Source organism: Euprymna scolopes, chromosome 22, assembly GCF_053919585.1.
Source record: "Euprymna scolopes isolate OS-2025 chromosome 22, ASM5391958v1, whole genome shotgun sequence".
Lineage (NCBI taxonomy): Eukaryota > Metazoa > Mollusca > Cephalopoda > Sepiida > Sepiolidae > Euprymna > Euprymna scolopes.
Window position 1 is genome coordinate 9,337,360 of NC_136503.1, and position 21,017 is coordinate 9,358,376.

The window sequence follows — 21,017 nt, forward strand, 5'->3', positions numbered from 1 at the left end:
ATGGTAGTGTCAAGTGAAACGCGGGGGAACTAACAAGCATGAAATGAAAACCTCTTCTAGTATCACATGTTTGTTCATATTGCTGGTGATATTAATATAGGAGACTGGCCGAGACTAGCAGATAGGAAAATTAACTGACCATCAGCAGTGATGGAGCAGATTCAAAGCCACACACGAGTCTCTCCCTCTCTCTCTCATATATATATATATATATATATATATATATATATAAAAACATTTAAAATGATTCACTCAATAAAGTTAATGCTTTCTTTCTCTCTTCTTATCTATGTCTATAAAAGTGAGAATGTGTGTGCGAGGACACTTCTCAACCTATATACTCAACAAATTTTTTATCTACAGACTTGAAATTTGGTATATAGGGTATTCAGACATGTGGAAAACTTTAATCAGTTTTTATCCGGGGGGGGGGGCTAAGAGGTCAAAGTTAAAAAAAAAAAAATTGGCACTTGGGGGATGGGAGGTCATCGAATTTTTATCTGTTTATCAACGGTTTCATGACTGCACATGCGCAGTCATGAAACATCACAGCTTCCTTATGTTAAGAATAAGTAGGTTTGAGAACACTTTTTAAAAGATGGTGGCAAGGTGGTATAAAGATTATCGTACTTGATTCACCATCTTTAGGTTTTGGTTTCGATCTCAACTCGAGTAATTTTTTTTATTTACAAGAATTGAACTATTTAGAAAAAATATGCATATGTCTCGGTTTTTGTAAAATATTTTATGACCATGTGCGGCACAATCACATTGACACACCGGTTCTTGTCAGATCACCGAAGTTAAGCAACGTTGAGCCTGGCCAGTATCAGATGGGTGACCATTTGGGAAGGCTAGGTGCTGTATGTACCTTCTGGGAAGGTTGGGCGTGAAGCCAGCACCCTCACCCTGTAAAAAGAACTCCTCACTACAAAAACATCTACAAACAAAAAAGTTGTAGATGGCCTATGCCCTTCCAGGGGCTCAAGGGCTATGGATGATGGATATTTTACGACCGGGCAATGTCGAGTGTTCTGCTAGTATATATATTTTCTTAGACAATCAAGTTTTGATTGCAGCTTGAAACAGTTACATGTCTAGCTGTACTTAAGAGATCTGATACAATGAATTAGCGTCTGTCTGGATGATTAAAATTTCTTTCTTGGGTTGAAAATATTGGTAAGTGAAATAAACTGCCACTAGCATATAAATACAATGCTTTTTATGTAAAAAAAAAATGGAGTTACTGGCATTTGACAATGTTTATCATTGTAATTTCACCTACCTTAGCAGCAATCAAATAGTGTAGAGGTTATAAGAGCCGACATCCAGAAGGTCGAGTTTCGATCATAATCTAAGGCAGCTGCTTGTTTAGTTGCACTAAAGCTATGAGGCAGTGAAACAATGTCTGTGGATGACTAATTTTTTTATACAAACATTATTGGTTATACATGTGCATACATGTTTCAGCTGTGATTTTATTTAAAATCAAGCACCTTCAAGTCATTTTTAAGATTATATATATGATACCAGTATACCATATTAGATAAATTTCTTTTTTACTATAAAACAACTGTACCTGTTATTGAACACTATCTTATAAGCACTGGAGCTTTACTGGATTAACATCTAGAAAAGAGCACTAACTTTATTATATCAGAATAATAAGGAAGGAAATTTCAGGTTACTTAATGTGGACTGTAGACATTTTTATCACAAAAATGATTTAAAGTCTTAATATCTTCAAATATTTATTCATGCTGTAAATCTATGTGCATTAAATGACGGAATACAATTCCACGTCATGTTCGGGACAGTTTTTATTGGCCCAATAAATGAAAGAGCACAGTATAGTATCTGTTCTGATACTGCATTTAACTTAATTTGTCCTTAGTCAATAAAGGGGAAACCCTTTTATACTGAGGCAATTTATATTTTTACCTACTTCCAGAGTGCCCCCTTTTGGGGGAGCTGGTTTTCTGCCACATTAAAAACGACCTTGTGTCACATTTTGCTTTCATGAGGAAACAAACAAATACCAATAAAAGAAAACCCTGACAGGTACTATCCATCCAGGTCAGAGTCTCTCTCTCAATAATTAAAAGAAAAAATATGATCAGTTTGGTATGTTTCATTTACGGTATATCAACTATTTATTAGGTTAATGCAAAATCAATATAGTGTAAACGATTTATTGAACGTTGATAATTTGCTCATATTTAGGGGAAGAGGTTCATACCTTTCCCATTGGTATTAGCATACAAGTGATAAGAGGAGTTAAACTTAGCTTGTCAATTGTTTTGTTTAAGTTTATATTCCTAATATAATTGATAGAATTTGTTTGCATAGTTTTCAAGGTAAAAAAAAACAATTAAATGAACTTACAAAACATTGCTGCTAGTTTCTTGAAATAAATCGATAACTAATGTAGCCAGAAGTAATGAGGCATTGATTATTGTATAAAAGAAAATTTGCACCTTTCTTCACATTCCAAATTTATCTCTGTACCATTATATTTGAAGAGCAACTTCTGTTGCAAAGACATTACCAATTGGTCTGTCCAAGACAAGCTTAGAATTGTTTATCTTAATGGCATTGTCTAAAATAGAAATGTCACGAAGATAGAAAGAGGATTAAGGAAGAAGGACAATGGAGTAGTGAATAAGAGAAAATAGCTTTTATACGACTGGCTCCATCATGACAGATTTTTATACTGAAAATATATTGGGAATAATTCAGAGGAATTTAAAACGGTAGAAATTGGAAGATGTAAGTTTTATTTTTTTAGGAGGTGGACATTCATAAAACTTGACTTGTTCAGAATCACTTGGATATTAAATAATGTCAGCAGAAATCAACCATAAACTGGTATTTTGAGAAAACCATTCTTAAGCTGCAACTCATTTATAAATGGAGACATAGATATACGTAAATAAAGCTTGTAATGGAATATGTGTAGGTGGGATAAAACGCATGCATGTATAAATAAGTTACCAAATCGGTGTATGCAATGCAATATAGATAGATAATGCCCGTATTTGTACGAGAGGATGTACATCATTGGCAGGGTTCAAAAAATAAAATACATCATTTATATAAGGACATGTTTCATAATTTTTTTTTTTTAAATAAATACCACATAATGATAATACTCCAGCACAAGTTGCGACTACCGCATAGGAATTTGTTCCAAAAACAGCTACGATTAAATTAAAAAGATTTTTTTTATAATAAAACTTACTTTTGGTGCCTTTCGTCCCCCAGATTCTCCACTGAAAAATAAAAAAAAAATGCATGGTAAAATCTTGTTTACTACAGAAAATAACTTCAGCAGTTCAATACCAAACAAAAATCTGAAAAATATAGAAATTCAACATTATTATGCTTGTGTCAAGATCAGAAATCCTTTAGAATATATTAAAAATCTTAATCAGTTCGTTTTGTTTTATAGCATTTTTTAAGAGTATTTAACGTTGAAACTAGTTATTGTTTAATTTCTCAAATGTTTATTCATCTACTTGAACTAATTGTTCATGATGTATATATATATATGTGTGTGTAATTGAATTTCATCTCATGTCTAGGAAAGATATTTAATACATAGGTGCTACCATTCTGAGTGTACTAAGGTGTGACTGCACACCATAAATTTGGAACATCATCATTGGATGTAGTTTCATGTCATATTGAACAAGGTTTCATTATAGATTAGGAACTACAAACTTCACTATAAATCTAATAAACATGATAAATTTTCCTCAATATTTTACTCGTTTCTTCTTGCAGGTCTTTTCTATTCTTTAAATCTGTGAGGCCATCTTTAAACTAAAACTGACATTTTCATTTATTTTTAAATCTGTTATTTCCAAATGAACTGTGAAAATGTCATTGGTTCTTTAAAGGTTTAGCATATTTGTTCTTATGTTTTTAATGCCAAAGCATAATACCTGTTGCAATTAAGTAACTATTTCCCTCATGAATGGGCGGAAACCGCCGATTTATACTTTTCTAAATAGTATTAGTGCATAAATGACCACCAGCGGGGGGGGGAGAGAGAAAGAGAGCGGGGGGGGGAGAAAGAGAGCGGGGGGGGAGAAAGAGAGCGGGGGAGAAAGAGAGCGGGGGGGAAAGAGAGCGGGGGGGGAGAGAGAAAGAGAGCGGGGGGAGAGAGAGAAAGAGAGCGGGGGGGGAGCGGGGGGGGAGAGAGAAAGAGAGCGGGGGGGGGGGGAGAAAGAGAGCGGGGGGGGAGAGAGAAAGAGAGCGGGGGGGGGGAGAAAGAGAGCGGGGGGGGGAGAGAAAGAGAGCGGGGGGGGGGAGAAAGAGAGCGGGGGGGGAGAGAAAGAGAGCGGGGGGGGAGAGAAAGAGAGCGGGGGGGGGGGAGAGAGAAAGAGAGCGGGGGGGGGGGGAGAGAAAGAGAGCGGGGGGGGAGAGAGAAAGAGAGCGGGGGGGGGGAGAGAAAGAGAGCGGGGGGGGAGAGAGAAAGAGAGCGGGGGGGGGAGAGAGAAAGAGAGCGGGGGGGGGGGAGAGAGAAAGAGAGCGGGGGGGGGGGAGAGAGAAAGAGAGCGGGGGGGAGAGAGAAAGAGAGCGGGGGGGGAGAGAAAGAGAGCGGGGGGGGGAGAGAAAGAGAGCGGGGGGGGAGAGAGAAAGAGAGCGGGGGGGGAGAGAGAAAGAGAGCGGGGGGGGAGAGAGAAAGAGAGCGGGGGGGGAGAGAGAAAGAGAGCGGGGGGGGGAGAAAGAGAGCGGGGGGGGAGAAAGAGAGCGGGGGGGGAGAGAGAGAAAGAGAGCGGGGGGGGAGAGAGAAAGAGAGGGGGGGAGAGAGAGAAAGAGAGGGGGGGAGAGAGAGAAAGAGAGGGGGGGAGAGAGAAAGAGAGGGGGGGAGAGAGAGAAAGAGAGGGGGGGAGAGAGAAAGAGAGGGGGGGAGAAAGAGAGGGGGGGGGAGAAAGAGAGCGGGGGGGGAGAAAGAGAGCGGGGGGGGAGAAAGAGAGCGGGGGGGGAGAAAGAGAGCGGGGGGGGAGAAAAAGAGCGGGGGGGGGGAGAAAGAGAGCGGAGGGGAGAGAAAGAGAGCGGGGGGGGGGGGGGAGAAAGAGGGCGGGGGGGAGAAAGAGGGCGGGGGGGGGGGAGAAAGAGGGCGGGGGGGGGGAAAAGAGAGCGGGGGGGGAGAAAGAGAGCGGGGGGGGGAGAGAAAGAGAGCGGGGGGGAGAGAGAAAGAGAGCGGGGGGGGGGGGAGAGAAAGAGAGCGGGGGGGGGAGAGAGAAAGAGAGCGGGGGGGGAGAGAGAGAAAGAGCGGGGGGGGAGAGAGAAAGAGAGCGGGGGGGGGGAGAGAGAAAGAGAGCGGAGGGGAGAGAAAGAGAGCGGGGGGGGGAGAAAGAGAGCGGGGGGGGGAGAAAGAGAGCGGGGGGGGGAGAAAGAGAGCGGGGGGGGGAGAAAGAGAGCGGGGGGGGGAGAAAGAGAGCGGGGGGGAGAGAAAGAGAGCGGGGGGGGGGAGAGAGAAAGAGAGGGGGGGGAGAGAGAGAAAGAGAGCGGGAGAGAGAGAGAAAGAGAGCGGGAGAGAGAGAGAGAAAGAGAGCGGGAGAGAGAGAGAGAAAGAGAGCGGGAGAGAGAGAGAGAAAGAGAGCGGGAGAGAGAGAGAGAAAGAGAGCGGGAGAGAGAGAGAGAAAGAGAGCGGGAGAGAGAGAAAGAGAGCGGGAGAGAGAGAAAGAGAGCGGGAGAGAGAGAAAGAGAGCGGGAGAGAGAGAAAGAGAGCGGGAGAGAGAGAAAGAGCGGGAGGAGCATCATCACCATTATAGCCATGATAAAGTAAACAATAACAAACCAATTTTTTTTCTATTTATATGAATCAATGCTTCATGTTATTTCAATGACTACTACAATTTATGCTTTCTACATAGATAAAACAAGTGTACCAACAGAATTGGAAGTTTTTGAGGAGAGCAAGCGAGCGCGACACTATGGAATCTAATATACAAAGAGTGAGAAAGAGAGAGAGAGAGAAAGACAGAGGAGCGTCGTCAACATTATAGCCGTGTTAAAGTAAACCACGACCACAAATCAACTGTTTTCTTTCCTTTATTTTTTTTATTATATGCTTCACCATGCTTTACAGGCATTATTTCGAAGGCCTGTAATATCATAAGTTCATCGTGGGTCAGTTGACTAAAGCGTTTTTTTTTTAATACCATCTTTTCCTCTTAGTGTTACAAGTTCGAGCCTGGCTACTGCAGCTAATTTTTTTTTTCTTTTTTTTGCGCTTGCACGGGTACTCATTGCTATTTTCATTTTTTAGGGGGTTGCTTTTTTTTTTCTTCTTAGGACTCACAAAAGTAATAACTAATTTTCAATGTTTTTTTTTATTTTTAAAGACAAATAGATCACAAAGAAAAAATTGTTTCTGCCCGAATTTTCTTTTCTTTTACATATACATACTGAAAAATGTTTTTGATCAATATTTCTTTCAAAATTACAAAAAAAAAAAAAATTTGTTTCTGTTGTCTAAAATTAAAATTTAAAAAGGTTTACATATTGTTTCTTTTTAGGTTTATTTAAAACTGTCACTTTCTTAAATATCGTTTACATGTTTACATAGTAACATACAGGTGACTACAGGAATTTAGTTCCTTTTAAATGGTAGAGGGTTTGAGAGTATTTTGCCACCTAAACTCCAGTATTGCCAACAAAAATATCATACCCTGCCCACCAGATTAGTACGCACGGGCTAACCGACACTGCAACCACCAAATATTTCTGTTGGTTCATAGTATTTGCGCGTTTGATTCCAACACCGATTATCAAAGTTATATTTTGAACAATTTTTTTTTTTACAACTCCAGCCTCACTCAGAAAATAGGGTGTCTATTCCGAAAGCCGTTCTTAACATGGGGTTGGGGTTGGGCAACAAAGACAACAGCCGTACTTTAATTTTTTACACAGGGGTGGGTGAGGGTGGGTGGGCTTTGCTACAGTTAACAGGTTCTGCTAGTAGATAACGGTTTGATTTGCAATTTATATACCCAAATCAAGAAATGTAGCTTCTGCTCCTGTGCGTTGACAGTTGAACTCTAACTTCTTTGAATATATCAAATGATTCGTATTTTCAAACTCATCATTAATATATGTGTGCGTGTGAGTTTATATTTAGTTCTTTCCCACCGCAAGAACAGACACCAGGGTCAGAAAGTGAGATTGAGAAGTCAGCTCCCCAAAGGAGGGGCACTCTGCCCTACAAAAAATGCCTGGGCAGCCCCGTCGGCATTCCCTGGTGAGGGCGCCTCAGGTGATTAGCACTAAACTAATCTCTTCTCACAGAGAAGGCAGGGCCTGGGTGGGTGGATCTACTAGAACTGCACAGCAAAATCAACAGGGAACAGATCATTATGGGTATTGTCAAATCTCTTTATTTTTGGGTCCCAGGATAACAATCTTTAGCCGAGTTACTATGTATGTGTGTGGGAGTTTTTGTTTTTGTATTTCCATCATTGTGTGCCATAAAAACGTCTGCTTTTACTATTTATATACACCAGCTCAACTAGGCATAACCGCTGGTGCTGATTGTCTATTCCAGCAATCTTTGATCCCCATTTTAATATTCACACAATCTGGACTTGTTAGCTCCAAGTATCTGAAATATTTCTCGTGATATTATTTGAAATAAAAAAAATAAACAAAACTGATTTAGTCACACCTTTCAGGTGTAAAGATTATATGAAATTCAAATCTGGACCTAAAAAGATATTTGCCATAATTAATTCTTGCTTTTTTAAAAGTATTTCTTCTCGTCTCTGAATAAATAGATGAAATAACATTGTTTACTTTTAAGATCGTAACCAACAATATTTTATACACAAAAGTTGATATTGTAAATTTAAATGATAATGAAGATTGCATAAATTAAAATGTTTTTCAAATTGTTCATAAAAATCATTAAAACAGGAGTTAATTTTAATGCAGAAACAATTTAACTATTTTGAATTCTTTTTGAATTAATATATTTAATGTAGTTCAATTTAATATTAGATCGTGTTTTTTTTCTTTTAATGCAGTTTTAAGTCTTTAAAATTATTTTTTTTAAAGCTAACACCCATTATCGGTTGTTTGCTTTTATCGTTGTTGGTTGGTAAATAATTCATTGTTATATATATTTACTGTTTTAAAAAATTAAATTTTCATACCAGAAAAATAAAATTATTTTCCCTCTTCAAACCCAAAACCATTTTCTTTTTTACATTTTTTTTTTTTAATTCTTTCTTATTGTTTTGCTTTTCATAAAGATTTGTTTATTACGATTCTAATTTCATGTTGTGTAGGTTTGTTCTTGTGTTAAATTCAAATCTTAAACAAAATACCCATTGTTTTTATTCCAGATTTAGTCTAAAAACACGTTTGTAAAAAGTAAATAAATGTTGAAAATAAATGACTTATGGTGTTAAATGGTAATAAAACGAAAGGAACACAGGACTCTTCGAAACAAACATGTATTCACATATATTACAGGTAAGGCAGGTTGAGCAATAACATTCCTCAACTGTTGAGCATTTGCACACGACCTCCTTGGCTGCGTACCAATCTCTGACTGCCGGGCACCGGTACTTGTTACCGGAAGTGACGTCATGAGATAGTCCATTAATCCCATGGAGGGGCGTCTCCAACATTATTGAACTTATATGAAGTAGAATACTTATTATCATTGTGGATGCATTGTCGTCAACTTCCATGACTCTTCTCCTAATTTGTCTCTCAGTCCTCGTTTAGAACGTGATTTTTCTGACAAAGGGAGAAGAAAAGTTGTATTTTAGGTCGGCAGTATTTTTGCATGAGCTGAAATGTTGGAAATTTTCTGTTTCTATTTCTATCCTTGTAACTATGTCACTAGTAAGGTAGCTGGAGGTAAACATTTTACTGAGCTGACGTTATCTGCCTGAAAGTCAGGGATCCAATCCATTAAGGAGGCTGTCTTCTCAGCAAGTGCAAAGTAATGGGGCTATTGTATTGCAATTTGGTGAATAGATTCTGGCCCATGCTTCTGGTGAGGCTTCTATATGCCATATTAGTGGGTAATTGCTACGGTTTTACCTTGTAGTACAAAAAAATTTCTTCATTTCTTTTTCTTCCTTACTTTCCCTCTCTGCCCTGTTCTAACCAAGTCTGTCGACTTATTCCACAAATGCTAAAACTCCAACATGAAAAGTCTTAAGTAATACACGATTAAATGCAGAACTCCAACTTCCAACATAGACCCCCACTATCGTGTCTCCTTCTCCAACATCAGGGGTCTATGTTCCAACCTTCCAAAGGTTGAAATCCAATTACAGGAGACCAAACCAGACCTATTATTCCCAAGCGAAACTGGCATTGGAAAGACTATTCCCCTAGAGTAGTTGGTAATTAAAGGATATTCTAATTTAACATCCAAATCTGACCCCCCCCCCCAAGATCGGCATGGAACACTTGCTCACACCACTGCATTTATATTTGCCCTCTATTGTCCCCATAACGGTGGAGTTACTATCTTTAACAGCATATCAGAAAAAAATTGACCATATCCTGTCTGCTCATACTTTGACTAACATTCACATCTGTGAAGACTTCAATGTTCACAACGTGAAATGGTTACCCCACGTTAAGACAAAGATCAGGGGGGTTCTGTCATGATTTCTCCATTACTTATGACCTAACTCAGATTTCTCACAAACCCACCTGTAAGTCTGATACTGCTGTTCAGTATGCAAATTTCTTAGACGTTTTTCTCAAAACTTGCTCAGCGCTATGTTCATCTTCCATTCTGTTTTCACTGGGATCTTCCAACTACTCGGTTGTCTCAGTTAAGAGAAAAACAAAATGTAATAAATCCTCAAACGTACGTCTCCATCGTACAGTATATCGATACTCTATGGCTGACTGGGATAGCTCCCATACATTTATATCCGATCTCTTCTGCGTTCCATGTTTAAAAAGAATGTGTCCTCCATAGTATCAGACCTGATGGAATGGTTAATTGTAGCTATAGACCGCTTCATACCCTCCAAAAAATTCCAGAAAAAAACCCACAGTCAGCTGTGGTTCTCTCTAGAATGTGTTGCGGCCATTGTGCACAGAAATCACTATTTCCATTGCTTTCAACAAAATAGATGTACTGAGACTAAAGCCATCTTCAGGATTGCTAACAACCACTGTAAGAGAGCAATAAAGAGCACAAGAAAGTTGTATGCTCAGTCCATCAAGTCCAAAGCAGCGGCTAGGTCTCCACCAATTTTGCCAAACGGTCCTGAATAGAAGTGTATGCTCTATCCCAACCATCAGCAATGGACCCGAGGTAATCTCGTCAAAATCGGACAAAGCCAAATGCTTTGCTAAAAACTTTGTAGCTAATTCTACCCTATGCAATCAAGGCCGCCAACCCCCACATTTTCTTCTGTGTCTGAAAACACGCTCTGCGACATCTGTGTGTGATGTTGACAAGCTAATACAAAATCTCGATTCAAGTAAGGCAACTGGCTCTGACAGCATTCCTATTATAGTGCTCAAAAAGCTTTAACTACAACTAGCTCCCATACTTACAAAGCTGTTTTAGCTATGTTTAAGGAGAATTGCTTCCCAAAACCCTAGAAAACCTCATCAGTATATCTTGTATTTAAAAATTTAAGGGACTGATCCTTCTCAATACAGACCAATCAGTCACCTGTGCATCATGAGTAAGTTGCTAGAATCTGTTAAATAGAGAAGTAATCAAACACCTCAGCAAAAATAACCTCCTCAATGACATGCAATATGGTTTCCGTTTTGCTAGATGTGCTAACAGTTATATCTCATAGGATTAGTGAATCTCTCAATTGAGGCAACCTTTCTAGGGTAATTGCTCTTGAGATATCAAAGGCCTTTGATAGGGTATGATTAAAGTCTACTCCACAAAATCTCCAGCTACGGTATAGCTGGAAATATCTTTTCAATTACTAAATCATTTCTCTCTGATAGGTTCATAAGAGTAGTGGTTGATGGGCAGAAATCAGAGGCTCACAGTATTAATGCTAGAGTCCCTCAGGGGTTCATCCTGTGCCCAACTCTCTTCCTGATCTATATCAATGCCCTTTTCTCTTCTGTCTCCCACAGAAGAGACGTTGCGAGCCTGTCTCTACTTTATCATTATTTTCATGTCAAGTGTTCGTCTGAGCTCCAATCTATGGTTCCCCCGGCCTGACTTTCATGAAAAACACTCGTCTAGCTGAAACCACTATCAATTTTTCACATTTTATTTTTGCCTAAACCTAATCATAGATTCATGAACAAAGCTTCTTTCTTAGAACTGCACGCCTTTGTAACTGTTCCATGTTCCTGCTTTCCAATTGACTACAATATGGACATCTTTAAGTCCAATGTTAACCAGTTCTTGATGAGCCATCTCCTTAAGTAATCTAATTTACCAAATTTCCACTACTGACGATTACTACAACAAATTCCCACTCATTAATCCTCATCCTCGTTACATCTGAGCCTTGATAAGTGGCGACACTTGTAAAATAACAAAAAAAACTAAAAAAAGAAAAAAAAAAAAAAACTCCTCTATCTAGGGATGATGCACACCAAGTTGAGGTTTGCCACCATCCCGGGAGCCACCACTATCGTGCTTGCCAACTTTTTTGTGGATTTGAATAAGATCACCCTCTTCTACCCCCTGCGAAGTGCGGATATCTTTGCTAATATATATATATATATATATATACACACACACACGTGGAGTTTAGCTTATCTAGCTAAACTATCAGATTTATTGTTATTCCCAAGATATCACATTTCCTTATATTTTTTATATATATATATATATATATATATATATATATATATATAAATTAAAAGAATAGGAATAAGGCAGATTCTTTAAGAGGAGACTTATCGGGATAATGCAAAGCTCACGAAATTGCTTTAGAGCTTACAAAGAGTATCAATAAAATAAGAAAATGACAATATAAAAATAAATACTAATGTATATAAATTTATTCGTTTATTTAATAAGGATGATACATCAATTAGAGGTGTAGGATAAATAAAAAAAAATCTATATACCATGGTATTTCAAAGCATATATATATATATATATATATATGCGCAAAGATGTTTTTGTTTCTTTTTGTTACTAATTAAAATAAATGATGCTCAAAAAAGAATAACTTAGAAAAATTTTTTAAATGTAACCTGTTATTAAGCAATTAATATTTTTGAAATGCTCAGAATGCGTTTTCAAGGTAAATCGACAGTGCAAGTGTCCTTAATTTTTTGTTGTCATGTGCAAAACGCTCGATCGTACCCAAGAACTTCCAATCCATAATAAGCATTATTAAAGAGTGGATACAAAGCATTAAGGCAGCAAGCCAACAGTTTCTTTCTTGGATTTATATCAGAGGATTTAACAACTGCTTTTGTTTAATAACAATTTCACTGAAATCACAAACGTTCATTCAATATCGCAATTAGAATATATTGAATTCAAATACACTATATACAAGAAAAACAATTTTCAGCACAGTAGTGATGAGACCGGAAACAGGAAAAAGAGTAGGGTAGCTAAGGAATCATGGGCAAACGTTTGGTTGTAAATTTAATTTAACAAGAACAGTAATATCAAACTTGTGTTTCCTTTGTTTTTTATGCCGTGTATTTTTTTATGCTAACTTCACGCCATGGATTTTTTAATGTGAAATTTCAATGTAAATGAAGTATTAATTGCTAGATTATCATTCATTAGTAATAATACTAAGAGTACAATTAAGACTTATCTGGTTATGACTGATGGGACGAGAAAAAACTACCCTCATAAATGAAAGTGTTCAGTTTAAGTTTATTAATATAAAGATTACCTTAGATCTCGATGGTCTAAAGAGTTCTGCTATTCACTGTACATTATGCACTTGTACCTGGTAGAGATAGTCTTTTCGCTTGTTAAGTTTATGAAACTTGATATCCGTATTCAGCTAAAACCCTTAAAGTACTGACCAAGCGAGGTATCATCTAACATTAATGATTGAACAGGAACTAATGTTTTAATGTAGAGGTAGGGAGTACTGGGTCGGGTCTTCAGATTTTGGTGGAGACCCCCTCAGATCAAAATATGCACTAAACCTAGGTAAGAATCGAAAAAATTTTGAAAAAAAAATCAAAATTCATCTGTTGGCGCCATTTTTTAGATTTTTAGGCTCCGGGGGCCCAAAAACGCCCATTTACCCATCTTTGCAAAAGAAGGGATAAGAAATAGCAGTTGAAACTTAGGTATTTTCACTTCTTTTGACTTGGTCAATGAATTAGGATAGGAATGACACAATGTATAGCTAAATTGAGTTTTATTTTAGCATATAAAAGTCATTTTTTAGTACAAAATCGGGATTTTAGCACAATTTTCACGGTGATTTACACCCTAGATGTCATTCATTTTGCGGAAAGAAATACCCTTAATCGTCCAGTGTTCCAAATCTGGTAAATTTTACATAAAAATGTTTCTTACAAAGCTTCATACAAAAATTGTAAGTGTTATTTAACTAGTTTCCCAAGGGGCTTGGGGACTAGTACTAGTAGAATCGAATGATTGATAACATTGTAGTGTTATCTGAGAAAGGAGTTGTTTTGTTTATTTGGTCAGTTCAAAATGAGACTCTGAAATGTAGAGTCTCCTTGCTATGTTATTTTTATCATAATCATAGCACACAGTTGAAATCTCCTTCTCCTTGGGTCCATTCATATTTTTATTTGGGTCCATTTTGAATATCCTGACACAGTTATATTTCTCTTTCAGGATTGTATTGAAGAGTCAGCCGGTAGAATGAGTAGTGTTGCAGAGCAGTTCACAACTTTCTCTTTTGGTGATGTTCTTCCTTCAGAATATGAAGTCATTGCTAAAATTCTTGAAGTCGCACCATCTGGACAACCAACTGAAGAGAAAGAGACTAGACTCAGAAAACAAGCTGTGTCAGATTGCGCCAAGGGATTAATGATAACCTGGTCGAAGGCGTTCTCCGCATCTAATGTTCTGTCTGCGAAATCGGTGAAGAAGAAGATTCGCAAATCTTTGCAGTCATACTACAATGCTGTTACAACCAGCAAGAAGAAAAGACGTGCAGAGATGGAGTGTAAGAAGGAACATTCCGAACTCTTCAACATCAAAGGCATGGCGGTAGATCCTGAGAAGTTTGCTCCAGCGGAAAAGACATTCTACTATGATCAGTTGAAAATGAATCGAAATTGGGGAATCGACTTGACACAAGTAGACGAGGAGTTTGAAAAAGAGATGGAGGACATGCGACAAAAAGAAGCAGCTGAGGTAGAAATGGTGGAGGATGAACTTTCATACATCATGGATGAGGTGGTTGACACACTCAACAGTACTACACTAGGTAGTGAAAAGAACAGTCAAGAAGGAGTTAGCATGACTCGTTCAGGTCTGGTTCGAGTTCTTGTAGATTGCGCTGACGCTGCGTCACAAACAGACCGGTATCCACAAGAATTCCTCTGCCCACTAATGATGATGCCCTAAAAGCCATCACTTGCATTCCACGAGTTGCAGAGGAAATGGTTGAGTTACCTTTAATCCTGAATGTGAATCAGATGTGTGTGGTGTTGTGGACAGTAAAGGGGGTGCCAACATGGTTTCTGGGGTACTGTACTAAAATCCTAGACAACCAGAAATATGAAATTGAACATTTGGAGCGTGTTTATGAAAGGAAGAACTTAAAATGGAGGTACCCAAACCCAGATGATAAGCAAACTATCGATGCAGATCAAATTGTCGAATGCAAAATCAACGGCGACTGGGATGTTCTTTCGGACCGAAACCTGCAATTCACACTGCACAACCACAAAGAGATTGCAGCCAAGTTTGATGGATTATTGTAGTGCTTGTAGTGTATATCTGAGTCACTTTTGTTAAGTCTGTTAAGCACTTGGAAATCATAAAAGGACGGGATTATGTCGATTTCGGCCTATTTTCAGCAATTTTAGGTCCAATTTGGCCAAATTCATCCCTAAAATTGCCCTTAAAGACCCCAAGACCTGTCAATAATCATGGTTCTCTGCCTTATATGTGTGTCTGAAGTCATTCATATCCATTGGGAATGAACAAGGATCGATTAAGTGACCGAGAACAGGATTTTGGCAATTTCGTCCTATTTTTGGCAATTTTGGGTCAAAATTTGGTCTATTTCTCTTCAAAAAAGGCCCAAAAAGATCTGAGACCTGTATATAATCGTACTCCAATGTCTATTTTAGGTATCTACAGCAATATATACCTTTATAAAGGTGGACGAGGATAATTTATGTGACCCAAGATGGTTTTTGTGATTTTTGCCTGTCTTTCGGCCAATTTATGGCCAATTTTGGCCATTTTTTGACCGAAATTGACCAAGAATACCACAAAACCTGTTTAAATACATGACCCTGTGTCATTTGAAACTATTTATATCCATTAATGGGCATTGGAGATACACAAGAAGCAAAATTATGCCTTGAAATCACTCATATTGACATTTCGGACACATATTTCTTGAAAAACCAGCCCCAGATCTAAAAAATGCCGCCAACAGATGAAAAAAATTTTTTTTTCAAATTTTTTTTCGATTTTGACCTAGATACACCTTATATTTTGATTTGAGGGGGTCCCCACCAGATTTTGAAGATGTGACCTTTTTTCGACCCAGTACTCCCTACCTCTATTTAATGGCGCATGGTTGTAAACTATGCAAGAGAGAGAAGGGGAGCATAGGTATGAATATACAAGCACACATTAACATTGATTCTATCAATATTTTTCTAATGCAATGCCACTGACCAGATTAATCTATTTGTAAAGGAACTAAATACATTTTAGCTACAAACCCAGTATCAAATCTGTTTTCTATAGGTTGTTCGTACATAGTTTTACCAGTGGTGACTCTTAGTAATCAATGTTTGTTGCATCCATCACAAGTATTTTATTTTTATTTGGAATTAAAATGTCACGTGACGTACTTAGTACTACATATTTGTCTGAATCTTTTAATTCTGCTGATCAGAGATGGGCGGTCTTACCAAAAAAAAAAAAAAAAAAAAAAAAAAAAAAATCACGATTCAATGTTTTCCAAAAATATCTAGTCCAGTGCTGTTACCAAACCAGTGTATCCAAGGGAACGCAGTGGGAAAAGTAAATCCGATTTTAATCAAATTAATTTTATCAACATTTATACATTCAGTAAGAGGAAACGATGGAAAAAAGGGTAAACTTTTAATGAATTTTCTTATGAGAATAATAAAAAAAAATCTATTTGCTTACATTTTTAAATAAAATATTTTCAGTAGAAAAATAATGAGGGGGGGGATACAAAACGACATGTCATCGCAAATATATTTGTTTCAATCAGTTTGAGAATCATCTAGGCAATCTACACTGATCTATTTTCCAAGAAAAGAGATGAAAGAAGTTTGTTTATGTGAACATTTACTGCATATTTGCAATATTTATGTCTATAGAAAATTAAATGAACATTATATACACACATATTTTTAAACTGCAATCATTAAACAGAATGATCCAAATAATAATTACAATGAAAGGTGTTTCAAACATAATTCAATCCCAAAATTGATAAGTATTTTGCATAATATATAGGAAAAACCTAAGAGGAACAAACGTTTACTCAGCTTTAATCTAATAAGAAACTAAAACTATAAAATAAGAAAATTGAAATTAAAACTAAAAATAATTCGCCCCTAACCATCCTGGACCCACCTTTCACCAATAAAAAAAGAAACAATTATATATATATATATATATATATATATATATATATATATATATATATATATATATACTAAGCCGAAAAGGAAAAGAAAACAACCACTCCTGATAATCGGCAGCACTACTAGAAAGCGATTGAGTAGAATATGGCTGAACATCTATTTTTGGGCGCCATTCTGTGCAACATGTCGATTGAAATAAAAAAGATCACTCCGCGAATCGAAAAGATATCCAGAAAAATTGGAAAAAAGAATGACTCCATCGTGTTCAATCAGATGTGATTGAATAATGGATTGCTGCTAAAATATACACACACACACATATATATATATATATATATATATATATATATATATATATATATATATATAAAAAATGAAGGATGTGTAAAGTAACAATTGAAATTAGATTTCTCAGAAGTTTATCTAAATGAGGATTAAATAAGAGAAAAAGGTCTGGTATCGGGCTAAGAATGTCTGTGAAAAGGAATGATAAGAAAATGTGCCATCTCTGCAATATTAATATTATTTGTCTGATGATTCTGACAGGCACTCAAAGGACTTATTTTCTCCAAAGGCAGCCACTTAATCTAATTTCCAGTTACTCGTGTAAATTTCATTTTCTTCTTCCTCTTTCAAAAGCTTACAAACAGAAGTGTGAATGTAAGAGCTGGAAGCTATCACAAATTATGGACATTTGAAAACGTTACGATCTTTGCTAAGGAGAAAATTCATGAGTTATTTATTTAAGCACTTCAGGTGCTAAAGAAGGTGTAAAAATTAATAAAATGATGGGAGTTATCATCAAACGTGGAATAAAGTCAACAAAGGTTCAAGTCAAAAAAGCAAAGTGGATGATTGATGCCATTGCTCTCATCTAATTTTATTCGAGATTTTCAACGATCAAATAACATTTTGGGAGTCAGATTCTTTCCACATATATCGCCTAACTTAAACTGTTTGCTTATAATTCTTTAAGTTACAACTCATTTCACATGCCAACATTACACCGGATTTCATGTCTTCAAGAGAATTCTCAGACGTTGCTTCTGGTTTATTTCTTCATTTGAGAATTGTTACTTTGAGAATTTTATCAGTTGTTCATTCAAAATAATTCATGACATTTCTATCTCGAGTGGACATAAATTTTTTTTTTTTTTTTTTTTGTATTTCTCCTCAATTCCAAAGTTATGGTCAAAATAGATTTTAAAAAGTAAATCTATTGAATTTGTTTGCTAATAGTATAATTTTTTCTTTTCATTAAAAAAGTTAACAGATTAAATTCAGCACAATACATAGTTGACTTTTTATATGGAATTAAATAGAATCTATTATATAAAAAGAACTTTGTGTGTGTGAGATGGAGTGGAGGGTTCCCTACGGACTCCTAAATGGTTGAGCCGATTTTTATGAATATTTACACAAATGTACTTTATGTGCCTGGGAGTGTTCTTAGATATGTTTTGTATCGGAATATCTTTGATAAGTTGATAATCAAAATAATCCGATGAAAGGAGAAACAGTCTATTTTGACCAAAGTTAACACCTTCTACATTCAACACCACAGGTGCATTTGAGAATTTTTATTACCACAAGCAGAAAGGGCTGACATAAAATCAATAGGTTCTTTGATATGATAGAATACGTTCGAAATGAATGTTTCTGTTTAGAACAAATACTTGACTTTTGCATTTTAAATTCTAATTTAAGTAGGCACCGCCAAAAATGGCCGCAAAATAAAGTTGTTGTTTTTTAAAACTAAATTACATTTATTAAAATCCATTATTTCTGAGTAACTTTTTTTTTCCAGAAAGATAAAACCCTGAATTTTATCATATAGAAAACAGAATAATGTAAAACTTTTTCTATTATTTTTAATTCAATTTTAAATGTTAAATTTTCCCAAAAAGTTAACAATTGACATTTTTTGTCTTGCACAAAAAACGTACTTAAATATTTAAAAAAAAGGGTTTTTGAAATAATTAATTTATTTATTTATTGTCTAACTAAGATTTAGGATGATTTTCTAAGAGAATATGCAAAAATATTATAATATAAGTACCTGAATTTCAAATAATTCCACTTATTCATATAGGTAACCAGATATTTCGCGTCTACGTAGAGTTCAGATCGACTGTTTACGTTTTCTTTTGATAAGAAGAAAACTATGGAAGACCAAACAGGCCAAAAAAACTTATTTTTCAGTGACGAAAATTTCAATGTATTATTAAGCTGAGGCTGGCCAGTACCAGATGGGTGACCATTTGTATGAGTTTGGTTTTTAATGTGTATGTTGTGGGGGCCAGGCTCCCCAAAATGGGGGGGGGGGCAATTTAAAGCAGAATAAAAAAAAAATTATTTCAGCGCGTTTGGTCCACCGTAGTCGAAAGGCGGCAAACGTTTTCAAACGAGATCGAAAAAAATGATGCTATTTTTAACACAAAGGGCACAATATTTATCGAATTTTTTTTTTTGTATCGATTATTCAAAGCATGCCCTGTTTAATAATGGTCATGCATTATTCGGCTCGCTAAAAAAAATTGTTAATTTATTTATCAAAAATTTTAAAATGCCTTTTTTCGTATAAATATGAAAAATTTTTTTTTTTTCACCGAATTTCACACTTCAAAACTCAAAAGCGGGATAATTAAACACAATCGAAGTTCTGATATTCAGACGTCAAAATAAGGTATGCAAACAATTTTTTTTTTTTTTTTTTTTTTTTTCAATCTATAATTCTGTCCCTTACAACAACACAATATGTTTTGTTCAGTTTCAGATGATTATTTTAAGCATATTTGTTCCCACTTCAAAACAAGGGGGGGGGTTGTAAGCAAAAAAAAATATATATATAAATATCGTTTATGAAAAATAAGTACACTGTTATAAAGTTCATTCTTCTCCTAATAATCGCTGAAAATTTCGTATTGATCGGATAATTACCTGATTTTTGGTAGATTTTTAAAAAGACGGTCCGTACAAAAAGTGCTGACCTGCCCCCCCAGTTTTGGCGGTGCCTAAATTTAAGCCATTATATATAAAAAATAATTTTATGAAATCAACACTAGGTTCTCTCCAGTGCAATGTAAACTACAATATATTGTAAACAAAGTCATTGCAGGGAGGCATGTGCAACAGTGCGTCCCCAACTAGTGCAGGCAATTAACCGATTTGAATAAAAAACGGGTGATTTCACCGATTTCAATGACAATAAAATATGAGGAAGGCACACATTCGTTAATCATTAAATCCAGGGCAATGTCGGATCTACCTGCTAGTTAGAAATAATGAAAAAAAAGAATTAACCCTTTCATGTATGTTTTATCGAAATGAGATCCATTAAACAATCAAGTTTGTTTTATTTTTTGTTTTTTTGCTGATAGAGTAATATATTTTAGAACAAGTCACCAGATCAGATTTAGAACAGCAATAGTGTAGAACCATTTTAAGATGGAATTAAGGGAAATCAATAATATAAAGGACAAAAGTGTGTGAATAGGTGTACTTTTGTTTGTCCAGCTAACAGCAAAAACTACAAAACAAAGACCCACAAAGTTGATATATTTTTGATCAGTGTTGCCATAGATCAATAATAACATTTAAAAAAATATTCTCTAGAGGTCGACTAGTTTTGTCAAGATGACGATTTTTCAGTGTTATTATGTACTAATTTGAAAATAAAAATGGAGACAAATTCTAAGCACTTTATGCCTTGTATAGAGCGATTTGCATAAAAATAAATATTTCTTCTTGATCTGTAAAATTATTGTGAAGAAAGGTTTTAAAAACAAGATCCATTAATGAATCTAATTAAAATTTTTTTTTTTTTTTTTTTTGCTGACAGAGTAATATTTTTTTTCTGATATATTTTAGAACAAGTTACCAGATCAGATTCTGAACAGCAATAGTGTAGAACCTTTTTAAGATGGAATTAAATGAAATCTAATATATAAAGAGCAAAAGTGTGTGAATAGGTGTATTTTTGTTTGACCAGCTAAAAGCAAAGTTTTTTTATTTTAATATTTTTTTACTGATAGAGTAATATATTTTAGAACAGATTCAGAACAGCAACGTGTAGATTTTTTTTTATTTTAATATGAAATTAAATAGAAATAATGGGGAAAAAAAAAGAAATTAACAGGATTTAGTATGAATGTTGAGGTTACATTAATAATGTAAATATTCTGTGAAATATTTATTGAAAGTTTAGTTTACGATTCTAATATTCTAAAAAGTTGCTATTTTATTTTTTAGATTCCTGCTTCTGATTCATC

At 35.9% G+C, this 21,017-nt stretch overlaps 1 protein-coding gene across 22 annotated transcripts in view; it reads right to left on the reverse strand.

The window, feature by feature from the left end:
• Positions 1-21,017, reverse strand: part of LOC145243881 (kinesin-like protein KIF13A) — a 1,028,209-nt gene that overhangs the window by 720,611 nt on the left and 286,581 nt on the right. For all 22 annotated transcript variants that reach the window (XM_080106966.1, XM_080106962.1, XM_080106977.1 and 19 more), the window contains one exon: positions 3,242-3,272. In XM_080106966.1, coding sequence (XP_079963092.1) covers positions 3,242-3,272 — 31 coding nt within the window. The remainder of the gene's footprint in view (positions 1-3,241; positions 3,273-21,017) is intronic.